Below are 18,793 nucleotides of genomic sequence, written 5' to 3'. Positions count from 1 at the left end.
ATAATAAGAGGGCAATATACATCCAGCAATACAGATCTAACAGACATATTCCGAACATTAGTGAATGTATGCAAAGACTGCTCCACTTTCAGAGATTTACGTTGACCACAAGCCCAGTAGAAAGTTGTCCAGAACTGTTTTCTGCTGACAGCCACTTAACCAGAGCAGCTGGGGGTTAAATGCCTTTGCTAAAGGGCACCTTGAGAAAATTTATGGGAAAGAAATGCAAGACTGCCTTTCTAACCTCCAATCACCTGCTGCCCCTCAAGCTTTGTGTGGGTCCACTGCAGTAATAAAGCATAGGTCTCTGCATTATGCACAGACAGAAGCTACAGTTCCCCTTTTCCTTTTGGATATTTGATTTGGAAATAGCACCGCACACCCCGACCATTCAGACGAGCCATTTGAGTGCGTGTGGGTGTGAAATGGTGTTTAGAGAACAATCTGTTGTTTGGAGCGGCAGGTCTCCGACTGTCAGAGCACACCAAGGTTAAAACACTTTGAGAACTGCAGTCACTACACATCTCACTGTCTTGCTCCTTTTACTTCCTGGCGCTGGTCTACAAATGATTCATATTCTGTTGTGAATCACCTTCAGATCACTGAAGCCATGTTTGTCAGTTTTGGGATTTGGGAGCTGGGAATAGCAGCTATAATTATGTCCTCTTTCTCTGCTGATTTAGCTAAAGATACAAACAAATGACACATCAGCTAATCAAAGGGTTTTTTTCTGTGATAAAGAGAACAGCAAACAATGGCAGAGCTGTTTCACTTGCTGTCTGCTGCGGCCTAAAATGGCGTTGATGAGAGCAGAAAGTAATGCTGCTGTAATGCTGCTGCCCGGAAAGCCAAAACAGTGAGCTAAAAGGTGCAATAAAGCTTCATAGCTCTGAGGGGAAAATGTGGAGTTTGGTGATGATTCCATGTGGATTTCCACAAGTGACTCCTTTCATATAAAAGTAGTTATGTGATCAATTGCAAATATACAAAATATTGATTATAGCAGCTTTAAGCTTTACAAATGCAGTATGAAAGTAACTGATCTTTATTTCTAATGAGGCAGTGTTTGGTTTGATAGTGTGTGTGTGTGTTGCAGGTTAAATTTGGTTTACTGTGAGAAACTTACACTATATTTTTGTACTTGTACTTCACATTGAAACACAGTGGTGTGCACATTGCTTCTGGAGCCACATTATCATGGATTATCAAGATCCTCAACACACTAACACTGGTGATAGCCAGACATGTGCTATGAGCCAGACATGTATTGTGTAATCCACTGATGTCCATTACCAGATGAAATCAGTGGGTGGTGACATCAAGGACATAATGAGGTCATCATTGTTACATAATTCTCTAATACCTCCTGTAGCTGTGTGTGTGCCAGATAATGCACTGGAGTTTAGATACCATACCATTCATCTCTATTCCAACTTGTTTTAGCTGTTGACTCCTCAATGCAGGAAATAAGATAATAATTTAATTTAGATGGAAGGCTACTGTGTATGAAAAGATGAAATGAAAATGTAATATTCTGTGTTGGATAATGAAACTGAAATAGGATCCCTCCCCTTGGGAAATTTCATATTTATTACAGAAACACACAAACACAAGGGCAAGCAATCCGACATAATTAAAAAACAGAAAGGTGCATGTGTGCGATGTGTTAATGCATTCACAGAAAGGAGGATATGATGCCAAGTCCCATACAAATATAAAACTCAGACACGCACACCTCGAAGATACACTTACCATTAGGGTATGGTGTCTCACAGAGTGTGAGAAAATCTACTATGGGATAGTCCATCTCCAGCACAGCCGTACTCTTCCCATGCATTACTGTCAGACAAGGCCGCCGGCCCACAGTGTCATAGGACAGGCCACCAGACAGGATTATGAAGGGATCCCTGGAACACACACATACACATAAGCATAGGTATAAATATTGTTCTTTTTATATAGAGGGCTTTTTATATATACCGGCTTTTTATTTAACCATAATTATAGACATTATGGATTTGCCTCATGCAGAGACCATGAGTTAATCTCAATATATTTAGCTTTAAAAAATTACTGATGATTGGAATGTTTTTTTTTTCCTGTAGTGACTCTAGAGTACACTCTGAGGTGTCCTGATACACAAAAATAATAATAGGGGTGGGGCTGAGGAAGCAGGCAAAGAGGAGGTGGAGTTGCCTTCCATCAATATCAAAACACCTCCAACTATATTACCACTTACACAGCAAATAACAGCCTGATGGCTAAGAATAAAGAAAGCCTGCGGCTAAGACATTGTTAGTTGTGCTGGATTGACATCAGACTGAGTAGTGGGTAGGTCCTTGTCTAAGACACATGCACATTTGTAACTCACACTGCCTCAGCAACAGCTTTTAACCCCTGTAAATACCCTTGATGTGTCTTTTGCCACAAGTGTGTATAATTACACATATTATTGCCCAAGTTTGTGTGCATGTGTGTCAGAGAGAGTGATGAGAATGAGGGTCCCTACCCATTTCTAGTGGTTTTGTACTCCACTTTGAGAATGGGTTTACAAGGCTCTGGCTTCTTCCCGTCCTTGGGCTGTTTTCCTAAAATAGCACAAACAGAAGTTACTTTAGTTTGCCAGTTCACTCCCTCTTCACCTCCTCTCTTTTCTTGTTTCTCCTGTCATCTCATTTTTTTACCCCCTTAAGCTGCACTTAAAATGCAGCTCTGAGGAGCAGCAAGACAATAATAAAGGCCTATTCATCAGAGAGGAGGAAGACAAATGCAGGGGAAGAAACATGCAAAAGAAGGTGTGACGATCACGGGTGATTTAAAGAATCCATCTATTCAATCCTAACGAGAGGTCCATGTGAAGGAAATTTGCACATCCATCATACGTGTGCCTACCTATGCATGTTTTTTTGTATTAGAATGCATAATAAATGGCTGAATATATCCTAACTATTACTGAAGAGCCAAATTGAGCCCCGAGGCAGGTTATACAAGGCAGGTCTGTATAATAAAGAACTACTTTTAATAACTACATCTAAATAACAGATATCTAAAAAGACAATTAAAGGAGGAGTTATAAGCCTTACTTAAACCTGTCAAAGGAATTTGCATAATTGCCCATTAAATACCAAACTAATTATGCATGCAGCAGTGGGAGAAACAACTAATTAAAAAGCCTGTGTGGCGAAATCCTTTCTGCAATCCCCTATACACAAAACCAGCTTGAGAAACTGGTTGGAAGTTTTTTCCTTTTCTTTGTTCCTCTCTCTGACTCTCATATGCTCTGTCCATGTGTCGCTCTCTCTCACTCACACACACACATACACACACACACACACACACACACACACACACACACACACCCTTGTCTATTTCTTCCAGGTCCTTCGTCTGGGTGGACTGTCAAAGTGTTCTGTGGGATGAGTGGTCGTGCAGGGGAGTTGGGGGTACAGAAGAGTATGGATTAAAAAAACATCTTCAAAAGAGCAGACTTGCTTTCTGCAGGAAATAAGCAAAGCGCCTTCACTAATGTATGCACATGCAGACACCAAGCAAAGCAAACAAGAGTCAGGACATAATTGAACTGACAATAATCCTCTGACTGAAATGAGGAAACAATGAGGGAGCCATGCGTAGAGAGACTTCTGAGGGATGGCTACAATGAATATAGGGTGGGTCATGTGTCTGATGGAGGTAGCTGAAAGCACTTGTATCGTGTCTTGTAAAACTTGGACTGTACTATAAGTTACAAAGTAATCAGACCAGGCAGAATCAGTGTTTTGTTTTATTTTTGACTTAATATCCATTGTCAACAAGTAGTTGTATAAGGCAAGAGCAATCTATTTATTTGGATCAGTAGTTTCCAACCTTTACTTTACACCCCTCAATACATAGCAAGGTCTATTAGCAACTCCTCACCACAATTAGCCGTTTTCTCGTGTGAATGTTTCACTTAAATACAATTTTAGAGGCCTAGAGAGGTAAAAATATTCAATATTTCCCCCAAAAAGAAGAAAAGATCAGAGAAAATTCTCAAAAGTAAATATGAATCTGCAGAGCAAAATCACACAGTGTTTACTTATGCACTTTATTATCTTATATGCCCATATGTGAACACTAGTATGAACAGAGTATCTGCTGTAGAAGAAGTAAGAAATTAGTGGACCAGGGAGCAATTTCAGACACAACCCTTGTGTGAGAGTGTGTGTTTGTGTGTGTCTCCTTACCGTGTGGGGTGATTGTCTGTATGGGCTTGCCCTGGCCTCTGACGTTCCATATGGTCAGAGTTCCATCTGAGTGACTGCAAATGAACTGCTTGCCCTCGTGATGCCAGGCAACTGAGTGGATCGCCTAGGAAACAACAGGCAGGAAGCAGGGGAAAGGGGAGGGAGGCGGGGGGGGGGGGGGTTGTCAGTAGTTCAGCGGGATGAAACATCATGTGCCACCTTTTCCCTCACATTACAAGTTTGTCACATCGCCACAGCCATGTGGTACATATTGTTCATATGTGGGTTAAAAGCCTGTGACTCTGGATTATATACTGCAGAACAGATGGTGAAAGTGAGAAGAAAGTCTGGCCCCTGAGTTCAGAGCATTTCCTGTGGCATAAGTGCATGTATTAGAAGAAGCTCTTATGTGACCTATTTGCTGAAGGTGAAATGAGCAGGAATGGATTGGTCAGTTTATTCAGGGATGCTGAGAGGAAGGTTTTATTAGCATGCTTTTAAATTTAAGAATTCTGTTTCACAAAGATAGCTAATCACTCGAGGATAAACTTTTTATCTTCAACATTTTGGCGCATTCAGGTTCATTTAATATGCTAATTATGATTTAAGGCCAAGTCAAAAAGAAGAGAAGATTTAGGGCTTTGAGTCAGGTCCTCAAAACCGAGACAAAGCTTCAGGTGAGAAAAATAAAGAACCAAATGGAGAAACTGATATAGAGACAAGCTAAAAGATAAAGAGAAAAATAAGCAAAGACAGGCAAGAGTTGGAGAGATGGTGCCCTCTTGTCCCTATCATCTGAGCAGTAACGTTGCTGTTGTAAGCCTGGCTCGCCTTGGTTTATCTACTGACAAGCAATCATGGAAAACACAAACACATCATGACCAAAGTATGCCAGTAAAGGGCAACCTTGCTTATTGATGCCCTTTTCATAGCTCGTAATTATACCCTGCGAATGTTCTGACATTAAGTAAATATGATGACGTGCACCAAAATCTCTGTGAGGATCACAACCGCTTTTCAAAGCAGTTTCTACAAGGCTTGTCACGCATATTCACCCAGAGGACACGCTCTTACCACAACACCTGCAGCATCAGTGATATATCCCATCACAAGCTAAGTGCTTTGTCAGGGAAAACATTTCTTCTTTCAGAGACAATGACTGGGCATATTCTCTTATATGATGGCTTGAATTTGGTATGGCCTTTTTCTCCCTGTATAATCCTCTTCCAATTATTGTGTAAGCATTAGCTAAACTAGTCGCTGGTTCTCCTTGTCACCCTGTCTCCCAAATGTTGCCCCTCGTCTCACCTCGCTCATCTGAAATGAATGATCACTTCGGTGTTGACGCTGACGTGAGCGCACGGTCAGGTTAGGTCAATCTGTTCCAATTGCAGCTGCTGTTTATTTAGGTGTACATCAATTTTGCCCTCAGTGTGTCATTAATCATAACTGGTGCTGTGTGTCAGCCTCACTGAATGTGCTGAGTTTTCCAGAAAATAGCTAAATGAGACAGCACGGGGGGAACCAGTGTCAGCTCATGCTTATGTGACACCAGAGATTCCCTCACCACAACAAATCTAATTTTATCTGTCCCAGAGTTAATTGTATCATGTTTATATGTTTTGGAGGGTAATGAACCTCATCTCTTGCTTGCTGGTAAAGTACGTCATCCTTTACATAGCGTTATGAAGGTAATAAAGTGATGCTGTGGAGAATAGTTTGTATCCAACCTAAAACCAATCAGAGGCTCCCGAGGTGCATGTTTTTGGGTGCACGGCTTTGAGGATTTTCAATGGTCTTATCTTGGTTTTCTCAGTGGGATTTCCTCCAGGTCACTGTGAACTTGATGAGGCAGAGCTACAGTTATGTGACATCACGCTGCACAGACACACAGACTCAAGATATCTCATTACACAGTTAATGACTCATTCCCTCCCGCTCCCTCAAAGACACACATATCAAACGTGACTAAAGTTCTAAACCTATTACCCCTTTTTTCATTTCAAGCATTCTTTGGTTATGGAGTTTCCCCTCAATTTCCTGTTCATGATGATTATTTTCTCGGTAAATAATTAGAGGCGCGATGAGTAATGGCTTAGGTGTCTTATTTAAGCTGGTGGCGGATGTGCGTCCTCATAGGCAAAGTGACAGGGACTGTAGGATGCGGGCGGCCCAGAAGGAGGGATACTTTGTCAGTGATTTGTTGCCAGAAGTGATTCACCAGTATGCAGTGCCAGGTGCTGTGGATGTAGTTACCGCAGGTGTCCTGAATGCATTGTGAACAAATTTCTGATTCTGTAAAATTTTTAGCATCCCACACTTAAGTGAAATATCCTTGACTGCACTTATAAGTAGATGTACAGAGTGTATTCTTGGGGATCTGGGTCCACCGTTGGCATTAAGAGTGTCTGACGCTGTAAGTTTGTTCCAACTTTATTTATAGATGGATAGAAGTTTTAACAGAGATGACCTAATGAGTTTGGATACTAGTTAAGGAGGGTCTAAGATGTTTTTTCTTCATGATGACTGCAAGCCAGATTAAGGACTGGATCGGCAGATATTCAAGAAAATCCTAAATGCGAAAACTTCTCATAGTTTTATGACAAAGAGAGCCCTTATTCATCCATTCAGAGATGGCTTGACAGGGACAGGCTGAGCTCTAGAAATCCATCAGTGCATTGTTCACTGTGACAGTCCCAAGAGGGAACAATGCACTGTGCTTAATTGGAAAATGAGTAGGGTAATTGAAACACATGGTATTCATCATATCAAACAATACCAATTAAAAAGACTAATTTCATGATTTATTACATTAGGTCAGTTTTCACAGATTGGTCTTTGGGGGATGAGAGAATTCAGTCAACACTTATTAAAGTCACATATACCCACACACACACACACACACACACACACACACACATTAATTTGCAGCAAAGACAAAACAAACACACACACTGACATTGGTGAAGGAAAAACAGACATACACATAAACATGCATATCAAAGCCCTAATTAGAATAGCTTCTGCCAGCATTGTGTCACACTGGGACACAAAGACACCTTAGCCCTGAAGTGCCCCCCACACACACACAGCTCTCACAGCAACGGTAACTCAGCTCAAGTAGAACAACATTCAACCAAAAAAAGGGCTTAATCTAAAAAACAAGCATTTGAGGACAAGTATGTCAACAGTGATTTCCACAGAGCAATCCTTTTCTGTTTTGGAACATGAAATCCATTCTGATTCTGTTTTTGTGCTGTTGTTATTATATAAGCCCTGAAAGAAACAAGCCCCTGGGAGCTTCAATTTACTAATTAAGACTTTTGCTATATTAAAAAATATGATGCGCTATCATCAGTTATGACTGGAGCAAAAACTGCAATGTTATTATCAATTTAAGTACAACTGAGACTTCTTGGATTTTAGTTTGGGAGATATAATGCTATAAAGTGTGAGACAAGTGAACATTTTGACATTTTAACACTGGTTGTGCTAGAAAAATCACATCATTAGCTCTTTAATCCACCTAAATTATAACAAATAAATTAAAAATTTGTGATCATTAGACTTGTGCAATGAAGACGGACGTTAGCATTTCAAGAATTTATATCTCAGCAGCTAGTGGCATGGCTCCAGGGATGGCAATGTCAGTCTGACTTGTGACAATTTGATGATCCCTTCTCTTTTTATCTACCACTGTCTTGAGCTTAAACATTCAATTCATCCAGTGCTTTGATTTATGACTAAATACCCATGAAAGTACATTCCCATCAGCCTCAGCTGTACTTTGTGTTTACTGCTACTTAGCAAATGTTAGTTTGCTAACACACTAAATTAAGATGGTGAACTCTGTAAACCTGCTAAACATCAACATGTTAACATTCTCACTGTGAGCGTGTTAGCATTTAGCTCAAATCACTGTTGTGCCTAACTATTAGACATCACAGAGCATCTAGCAGACTCGGAAAGAGTGGGATAAAGACTTTGTTATGCTAATTAGCAAATGTTAGCTTACTAGCACGCTAAACTACTAATGCAAAAACCTGCTTAACATTAGCAAATTTCTTGAATGCAGGAAGAGTGGCATCCTGTTCATCCTGAGGGATAGAGCCCCACAGAGACTTTGGCTTATTTGAATTTGAATTTGACTGGCCCTCATATAAAGAGTGATACTCCATCCACTAATGGATATTGCACCAGACTTGCCAAATAACCCATCAGCTATGAATAGTTAAGTCATATGTCTGTATTCTCAACAGGTCTTATGGGGGAAAGAAAATACTTCCTAATGAAGCCAAACTTGTGTCAGATAGAGTTTGCAAAATAATTTGTGGCATTTGCTTTTAATCTTCTTGGATGACCAGATGGGAGAAATTTATGGCACAAGGACATATCAAACAGACTTGGCTGAGCTTTCCATCAAATATAATACCTCAGGAACCTCTGGCAACGTGACGTATTTAGAACTAAATTTAAAAAGTGCTACTAATTGATTTACTAAAAACTTGTTTTAAATCTGAGTGAACTGTCAGGTTGTTCACGAACTTTTAGTGTTAACGTATGTTGATTACACAAATTCCTCCATAGTCAAAGTAGTTCAATCTATTTGAATGAACTGAGAATTGTGGCTTGCTCCTGGATAAATAAAAGCAAACATCTTACCCCACAGTTGTTGTGATGGGGCAGATTTGAGAAAAGAGAAATAAAAGGTGGGAACAATTAAAACAGTATGAAAAAAGCAAAGAAAGTATGTAGAAAAAGAAAAATGCACAAGATTAAGTTGTGACAGAAGACGAGGAATGAGAAGTTGGGCTGTTTGTATGAGCAGATAGAATAACTTGGCGAGTTTGAATTACAGGCCTTTGACACACACACACACACACACACACACACACACACATTCATTGAGTGAGCAATAGCCACCAGGAAACAAAACAGGAGGGGAAGGGGGGAAGTAGGAACTCCAGTCTGGCTGTGATATCAGCCATTCATCAGAGCCAGGCTCAGACCAAGGTGTTGAGTCAGACAGAGTGGAGTGGAGCAGGGTCAGGGTGACGGATGCTCTCTGGCTAGCACTCACTGGAAACCCATACTGCTGATCCACAGCTAATAATAGACAATCCACTGAAAGACACAGAGTGGAAGGCGTGCTCTCTCAGCTCTTTGAGACCTTGTAAAAACACAAGTTTTATCGTCTTTGCTGTATGTCTGAACTCAGAGAGAAACTTTGGTGTTGTCTGGGTGCCAGGTTAAGTTCCCTGATCTGCTGACATTTCTACAGCCTGACAGCCTCTATAACTAACAAAAGCTACCTTCATTTGAGTCAAAACAATTTCATTATTTCCCTTACGTGCACACAACATGCTGTGAGAAAGTTTGCAAACTGCTAAAAATGTACCAAAGACTACAGGAGCCAGCATCACTCACAAAGACCATTTATGTCTATCCTTTGAAATCTTAGATCATAGACTGCCTTTCACTTATTTAAACATCCACAAATTTCCATCAAAACTAAAATATGCTTTAAGACATGCTTATTCCAAAGTCTGAATCCATCACTGCATGGTCTGCTGGCTTGCTCTACTGCTGAAAAGAAGAAGAGGAAGAGCTTCCTTGTTCGTTTCAGTCGACAACTTTGATACTTGGCAGAAAGCTTCTAGGCAAATTGTGTTTGAATGAAAGCACACAGCAGGAAAAAGAGCGCACAGCAGGAAGAACATAGCTTGCAATGGATTTGATAGCTGTAAAAAGTTGTTTCACCCAACAGTATTGTTTGCAGAGGCTTTACAGAGATGGAGTTTGCATACATTCATGATGTCAGTGAATGACGGTGAACAATTGTGATTGTACCAACTAATCCATGTGTTACAGATGGCTTATAATTAATGGTAAGTATATGTTTGATGGCACGAATGAGCTGGGTAAAGCATAACATTTATATCTTAACATCAAATTAGACTGTTTCCATAGCAACCATTTTGATGTTGGACATTTAGTTAAGCTTTTACTGTCTCTTTTCATCATTCCCAGTTAAGACAGTAAAACTCATCACATAGAACATACTTGTTCACTATATTTTGTGTATAGTAATAATGTTCTTGCACACCATAAAGTGTGTCAAGTTTATAGAACCTAAATTGTGAAGATTTATGTTAAGGAACTAGAATTTTACTAAAGTAATTTGTCAAATGGTATTGAAAATATACATATAAAGGTCACCTGAGCAGAGTCCACCAATCAGCAGAGGCCAGATATATCTATTCTGATCTATACAAATTTAAATAGTTTAAAGAGTCCTTTCAGATATAAACAGACTACATTTGCATATAAAACAGCATGCCTTTGAAAAATTTAAGCACAGTATACAGTATAGCTAACCAACATATTCTTATATGAATTTTGTCTATACTTCACAGCCCTACCCCCACAAAGCCACTGGCCCACTCACTCTTTAGTCTATTTAATTGGTGTTGACCACACCATTGTCCACAACAGTACTATCAGAAAAGTCATGGCGCAATCATAAACACATATCACTGAAGATGCAGTACAGAAGAACACAAGAATCGTCTTCAGTGTCCTTGAAGGCTGGTCTGGGGCCAAATTTAACTTTAAAGATATCTGACTCTGAAAACCATTTGGATAGAATTAGCCAGGGGAATAACCCTCAAGATGTTCCAAAAGAGACGACAGAGCTCTTTTGCTTCGTCAGTGTAAACCATAGTGAGCAAAATGAGGAGCAGCGACCCCCCCATCCCCCATAAACCCCCGCCCACTCAACCCCCAGTCTCTGGAGGGGTGTAACTGCAGGGGTTTGGAGAGAAGATATGAGCTCCTTTGGGAGATTCAATACTAGAGACTGTAATGCCCTAGGAGCAGCGGGAGGATATTAGCTTATCTGAGAGAGGGAGACAGAGCAAAGGCAGTGAGACAGAAAGTGAGAGAGAGAGTTTCTTGCACACTGAACATACAAAATACTCTAATTTTTGTGTCTATGTAGTCCTCTGTGACTCTTGTTATCTCAGCGTGCTTACAACACCACAGCAGTGCCAATAAGGTGAGCAGCAACACGGGCGTTGCGATAATCTAATTATCTTAAACAGGCAGCTTGGCTCTGTGTCTAAGTACCATGGACACTGCTGTATGACCATGTACATGACGACTGTGTGCATGGTTTGAACGTGCACATGTGTGCCATACAATCGGCTTAAGCCTCAATGACAAGTTTATGAATGAGAGCTCCTATTCATAGTCATATTCAGCTCCCACTAAGGCCACCATGGGTTGTTACAGGTCAGGCTGTGCTAAGCAGAAACACATTAGCTGTATTTGAGCCAAGAAACCACAGTCTGTCACACATTTGATCACATATTTAATATATTATACAACAATCCAAATACAGCAACTATATGTGGAAATAATACATGTGCACAGCTTGGACTGTGATATATGTGAATGGTGATTTTAACTCTAATGGATGTAGGTAATGTATTATGAGAGGAAACACAGATTTTATCTATATACCGCAGTCTAGCTAAATTAGCAAGACACAGTCTAGGTTTCACACATGCCAGGTCCAGGAGGAATCTGGGCAGCTCTGACACTGAGTCTATGTTTTATTGTTGTGTCTTCTTTTATTTATAGATACACACTATTGCCTCTGGGGAAGCCAATAAAGCCACATGACTCAGTGTTTTAAAAAGCTGGAGCTTTTACGAAATGAAGCTGCCCTTTTTACAGCCGTAATATCCAAGCAAAATCACGGTGCAACCTCACTTTAGAGACATGACAACACATGGCGCTCTACTGTATAAATCATAACACTGTTAAAAGATGCATTTCACAAATTGTTCCTCTATGTAACTGACACTACTGTGAAAATGGCTTCTCTTTAGTTGCGAAAGCACAAACAAAATACACTGATTTTAAGATTTTATTCCATGAAGTGACTCATATTTCATAATTCCAATGTTCGAAAGAAGTAGCTAATGTTGAGGAATTACTTTGACCAGCGTCTTTGTTCCTCTCGTAGCTGGATAGTTTACAATCAGTTGGTGAGTTTGCTTAAAACTGGCTGTAAAACTCTCCTCTGGCAAACCAAAAACATCAGCTTTGTCTTCATTAAACAAGACATTAGGGATGCTAGTTCCTATGAAGACAGCCCTGTCCCTACAGGAAGTAGAAAGTCGAATTCCTTCCCAGTCAGCACTCTCTTTTTTTGTATCATCATCATCTTTAAAACACAGATGAGAGAGGAGACTCACTCCCACAGAGGTGTGTGTATGCACAGTGTGTGTGGTCTACATAAACATGCCTGCTTTGTCAGCTGTAGTAAACTATCCCCAACTCTGGGTTTGTTCTAGGAATGAACTCTCTAACATGCACACACAGGCACAACTGTATACAGTTCATCTCATGAATATGTGATTTAATTCCCAGTCTCTGTATTAAAAGATACTTTGTAGATCAGAAGTAGGGTGGAACGACTGAAAGCTGTTAGAGAAGAAAGGAAATAGGGGAGATTTGCCTACCTCATCGTAAGTGTAGCGATAGTCGGCCTTCTTTGATTTCAGATCCCACAGGACCACGATCCCAGACTCAAATCCAATTATAAGCTGGAGAGGAAGAGCGACAGGCAGTCAGTGAGATAGGTAGGAGAGATGACAGAGAGGAGATAGAATAGACCCCATGATGGGCAGAAAAAGAAGTAATACATTTGACATTCACGCACAGCATGAAAGGAAGTCAGGTGTAAGTAGACTACGGTGGCTCAGGGAGAAACCTGCCCACCCCGGTTCATGAGAGATGGCAACAGGAAATGCAGGGAGATTTTTTTTAGAACATGAAGCGTGAGGAATTTTTTGATTCTGAAGACCTATTTATAGAAACAACACCTCATCTCAATACTTTAAAATTCAAATATGTGTCACTAAAGCTTTTCAACCAGACATAGTAGGCTATATTTTAACTGTGCAATGGAAAGCTCAGCTCAAAGTTCTACATGACACATGGCAATAGACCAACAAAGGCAGTGAAGATGACTGTAAGCTAGAAAAAATGGATATAAATGAGGCATGGAATGAGGCATTTAAAATATAAAATAAAAATAAAAGCTCAACTGTGAGGACTTAGTTACACTGAATGTAAACATAGTTTCATGTGGCACCTAAGAATTCCATGATACATTTCATTTACATTTATTAATGAAATCACTAAATCATTAAGTGGCATTATGCTACATAACAGACTTGACTGTTGGCTGTCTGCTCTTGCTGTAACACAAAAAAGCCATTTATCATCTAAGTAACAACATCTCACCCTTTTTTGGGTCTTAAATGGGATTAAACGCTTTTGAAACCAGGGTGAGAGTAAGCAGTGTAAATCTGTATATGCATTCCCTGTGTGGGATTGATATAGGAGCAGGATTGACAGGTATTGTTAACTCAAAACAACAAATACAGATTTGCAAGGTTGTGTGGGTGTGTGGGGAGGAAAAAGTTATTGTTTACCTTTCCCTCGTCCATTGGGTTGTCACTTATATGTACAACTGGTCCAGGGTGAGCCTTGGAGGACCTTATTAGAGAAACAAAGACAAAGACAAAGGGCAAAGACAAATAAGGAGTGTTTTTCTCTTTAAGCCATGAAGCACATCAACACAAAGCCACAGACATATAGTTCACTCACATCGCATAGTGATATATGGAGAAGATTAAGGTGGGAAGCAAGTGTCTTTGAACCTGAGGGAGAGGTCCACCAGGGAGGACAGAGCTGCCAATCACTCCAAGGCTCTAAAAGGCTGCTCAAAGACATAAGCTCACTGAAGGTTGTGATGGATGGCTCTGTCAGGCCAGGCAGTCCCCAGTGGCTATGTGTATGTGCGTGTGTGCATGTCGGGGTGTGTGTCCATTTGCATGTCAGCGAAGAAGAAGGAGAAGAAGACAGCACAAAATGTTCGGCTGTCCCCCTTCCACTCCTCTCCCCCTCCTGTCTGTGCTTTACCCTCCAGACAGCCTTATGTCAAATCTCCTCTCTCTGAGCCACGTGGCAGCAGAATTTACCTAACCTGCCCTGCCTTAAAGATATGATGTGTGCTGAGGAGTGCCAGAGAAGGTCACAGCTGAAAAAGAGTGACTGTTAGAGCCTGAAACACAACCCCAATACCAAGGAGCAAGGGCAGGGATGCCTGGCAAGGAGAGGAAGAGGAAGGAGCTGTAACTAAATGCAAATAATGCAAAAGGGGGCAAAGTCCTTGTTTTGGCTTATGCCTTAGCATATTCATCCTATAGCCTACAGGATATGCTGATGATAACATCAAATACATATGTCAATAATATATGTTTTGGATGGAAATCAGTTAGCAGGGGATGAATGTTAACCCTGTTTGTTCCTGTGGGTCTGCATATCTGTATATATAATGTGTGTGTGTGTGTGTATATATATATATGTGTGTGTGTGTGTGTGTGTGTGTGTGTGTGTGTGTTAGAAGGTAGCAGTTAGTGGGCAGGCAGTCAGTCAGTTGTCTCTATATTTAGCCTGTTAGTGCTGGAGCCTTATTACCTAAGCTCTGCTGCAGCTGGAGCTGTTGATTTATCTAATCCCCCTTCACTGCCTGTCTCTCAGCTAGCAGCCATCCACAGCAGCACGCACATGTGCACACAAACACACACATTTGCATGACAGCGCAATTAAGTCACATCTTAACACCCGGCCCATTTGTAAATCATACACCCATCATAATTACCTCCTCGCTGAATTACAAAAAGCAACTTGTCCGCATAAAAGCCTCGCTCTCCTGTCCCACATGGTTTGTTTCCTCTTGTTTCAGGATTTTATGCGCAATGTTCTCTGCGCTCCCCTGCGAGACGCCGTAACAAATCTGTTTTGTTAAAACCTGTTGTTATACAGTAAATAAATCTGACATGAACATGCTCGCAATAGTACACAAAATACACGCTCAGGTTTGGAGATAAAGGAATCACCATGGCAACAGAGGCAGGATGGGCAGAGCGCAGACAGGCTCCCAAAAAGCATCCATACTCGACCACAAACACACAAACCTGAATAAGCTGACTGACTGAATAAGCTGGTCAGACGTGCCGGCTCAGTCCTGGACTGCTCTGTGGACTCCATTGAGGAGGTGGGTGAGAGGAGGATGTTGGCAAAGCTGACATCCATCAAAAACAACTCCTCCCACCTCCTGCATAAGACTTTGGGAGACCTGAGTAGCTCCTTCAGTAACAGACTGCTGCATCTGCGGTGCAAGAAGGAGCGCTACCGCAGGTCATTTATTCCAACAGCCGTCAGACTGTACAACACCAGTCTGACCCAACAATAAACCTGCACTCTGGACTCCACTTTCTGGTCATTTTATTTGTACATACTTTTTCATCTACCTCACTGATTATCACCATTTTCCTACATTACAAACTGCACATTTATGTTTTTTAATGCTGATTGCTGCACTTTAATTATTTTATTTATTTATTTTTGCCCTTCTGTGCCTTTTTATATTATATAATATTTTTATCTTTTCTTTTTCTATTTTTGTCACTCTTGTTTCTTGCTGCTGTAACAGCAACTTTATTTATTTATCCCACAAGTGGGATTATCTTAAACCCACCCACCCACACACACACACACCTACAAAAAAATGCCTACTTCACTACTTCAACACGCTCCTGTAACCACACATTTCTGCCTGTGTACTGCTAATAACTCTGCATTTTGCATACAGAATAAAAAGGGCTTCAGGGTGGCATGTTTTCTATGCATGCTTGCTATTCTCATTGTATTATTTGCAGTTTATTTTTTGTCTTCCAGCTACTGTTTCAAGGTCTTTCGTGTCTCACACATGCACACACAAACACACACACACACGACTGCTATGGTTAAACTAAATGCCCCCGGGCAAATATAACGCTCATTGGGTACATCATAAAATCATGAAACTCTTCTCCCTTTGGCTCCTTCAGTCCAAACAGTCATCTCTTATAAACCTTTATTGCACCACATGTATATTAAGTACCTCCCCACCCAATGATGCCTTCACTACATTAAACAAAACGTACGTACTGTATGTGTTGCAAGCACACACACAAAGACCTGAGTACACACACACGCAATATAAAGCAATTGTTCCTGGGTGTGTAGATGACGCGGGGGGGGATGTTTAAACAACAGGAGGGGTAACACCTCACTGAATTTGACGACATCTCCTCATTGCAAGCACACACGCATGTCCTCTTACAAACACACACACACCAAAAATATTCAGCAATATGTGAACTAAAAAAAAAAGGTGTGATTTCTGATTCTCTGTGTGTATGAATAAAAGAACAGGTAATCATTCGGCACACCTATTCAAGGACCATTACAACATACACAGACACACATGCACAGTGAAGTCTTGAACATCTGGTGTCACCACGGGTGACACACTCTGAGGCAGCAGAGGCGCAGTCACCATGACAGTGTCTCCGCGGCAACATGGCTTGAAAAGTCTGTTTGCAGCACGCCCATACCATATGTGGCCTCATGTCACCTCAGTAGACTCTGACCGTGGTGTGTGTGTGTTAATGCATAGGAGCTTATGCAAATCCCATATTTGACACTAGTTGTGATCATTATGTATGATTTTGCAGGTAATCATACATGATTGCTCTGTATGATTATTCCAGCATAAAAAGCAAGTTCAAGATGATGGTGCTGGCCCAGCTGCACAGATCCCTCCGACCTCAGTGAGTACATGAGATTTTCAGTATATGCACAAACAAAACTCTTCTCAAATCCTCAGACCAGTAGCATTTAGCATTAGATCCCCTCTTAATGATGAATGATGGTGCCATTGTTAGAAAAACTCTGATACACAGTATGTTGCTTTCTTGTTAAAACCTCACTGAAAGACAACAAATATCCATTATGTGATAACTCAGTTGCAGATAAAGAATTGTACTGATCAACATAATTTGAATAAACAAAGTGACTTCTAATTACTAGGTACATAGGGTGTTAGACTGAGGCTGTGTCCCCCAGGAAAGGGTACTGTACCGGATCTACACCTGCAGCCTGGGCTCCTGGAACCACTGTGGTGTAATGGCTAGAGGGATACCTGAGGCTGAAGGACACCAGAGCTCTTCCTTAGCGTTCTGTGGTACCAGCTGAGAGCCTCGCCAGGAACATATGTAGAAGCATGAAAATTTCAAACAAGTATTTACGATAGCTTCGGGGGTCCTGGGTGGGAGCGCGAGAGCAAATAAAAGAGGACGGAACATGAAGGGCCCTGGGCTAACAAGTTCATGTGAACTATGTGTCATAGTAAGCTGTTAACATTTTACCACTCCTGTCCCACTTCTCCCAGGCTCTCTGTACCCAGTGACCATCAAGCTGAATCAAATCAAACACACATGCACAAACACACAGATAGATGCTGCATACATATTAATATTCTTACATATGCAGTACAGTGTGTACATGCAAACAAATTATAAATCACGTGAACAAACACAGATTTACATGTGGCCTCTTTGCAATGCCCTTAATGCCTAGAGCACTGACTGAACTGCAGTGCAATGCAGTTGGTTGTGTACTGTAGGATGTGTGTTTGACTATTAGCCTTTTCAGTACAGTAGCTTGGGAACAGAGGTGTGAGTCATATAAACACACACAGAGCACTGGGCCGGGGCAGGCCTGGGGGCCACTGGCACGGCTACTGCAGCTTGTCTCCAAATAGCAGGGCCCGAGGGAAGATGACCTGAGTGCACACCACATCCTAGCCTCATTACAGCAATCACAATAGAACAGAGGTGTAGCAGGCAGGGCTTTAGGTAAAGTCTTTAAATAATGCTTTCACTTGCACTATAGAGTGTGTAGGTGAGAATAGCACTAATGTAGACAATTTTTGCAGTAGTTTCTCTAATCTGAGGAACTGGAACCCGCAGTTGTTGCTTGATAAATGACTTTAGCAATTGATCAATCATAAACATTTTTGTTGATTAACTTTCTGTCACGTTTCAGCTCTAATTGCGGTTAATTTAGATCAAGTGCTACCTTCGCCCGATGACAGCATCAGAGGAGAACAATGAGAGAGGTACAGAAGCTTTTGTATCTGGACAGCAAACCTCCTAACCCCACAGCTGGCACAGACAGACACAAGAGAAGAAGAGAGTCACCTCACACCTCTCTGATCTGCATCAAAGCAAACCACAGAGACCCACTCATACACTCACAACAGATATGCAAACTGAAAGCGTCTGTAACAAATCCTGTGAATCGATTCCTGGCACTGCTGCCATCTTCGAGACATAATATCCCACAGAATGGCTGTGTGAGTGATTGAGGCCAGAACCAAAAGATATGAAAAGCTCATTTCCTCAAACTAATTGCGCAGAGCTACTGTTTGGACGGAAACAACAACATGTCAAAGAAAGTTTGGTGGCTTAACAAAGCTGTTAGGGGAGGCAGAGCATGATGTTAAGAGAGATGATGGGAGGGTTTCTGAAGAGGGTAATTATTCTCTGGGTGGACTGCGGGAACAGAGGAGAGAGGAAAGATGAGAGCAGATGCAGAGATGT

General features: G+C 41.2%; 1 protein-coding gene across 2 annotated transcripts in view; it reads right to left on the bottom strand.

Moving 5' to 3' along the window:
* Positions 1-18,793, bottom strand: part of stxbp5a (syntaxin binding protein 5a (tomosyn)) — a 94,791-nt gene that overhangs the window by 28,625 nt on the left and 47,373 nt on the right. For both annotated transcript variants that reach the window (XM_051071864.1, XM_051071863.1), the window contains exons 6-10: positions 13,733-13,796; positions 12,755-12,838; positions 4,224-4,347; positions 2,510-2,588; positions 1,753-1,907 (exon numbers count right to left, since the gene is read on the bottom strand). In XM_051071864.1, coding sequence (XP_050927821.1) covers positions 1,753-1,907; positions 2,510-2,588; positions 4,224-4,347; positions 12,755-12,838; positions 13,733-13,796 — 506 coding nt within the window. The remainder of the gene's footprint in view (positions 1-1,752; positions 1,908-2,509; positions 2,589-4,223; positions 4,348-12,754; positions 12,839-13,732; positions 13,797-18,793) is intronic.

Source organism: Lates calcarifer, linkage group LG7_1, assembly GCF_001640805.2.
Source record: "Lates calcarifer isolate ASB-BC8 linkage group LG7_1, TLL_Latcal_v3, whole genome shotgun sequence".
In the NCBI taxonomy this organism is placed as follows: domain Eukaryota; kingdom Metazoa; phylum Chordata; class Actinopteri; family Centropomidae; genus Lates; species Lates calcarifer.
This window is presented reverse-complemented; position numbering and strand designations above follow the sequence as displayed.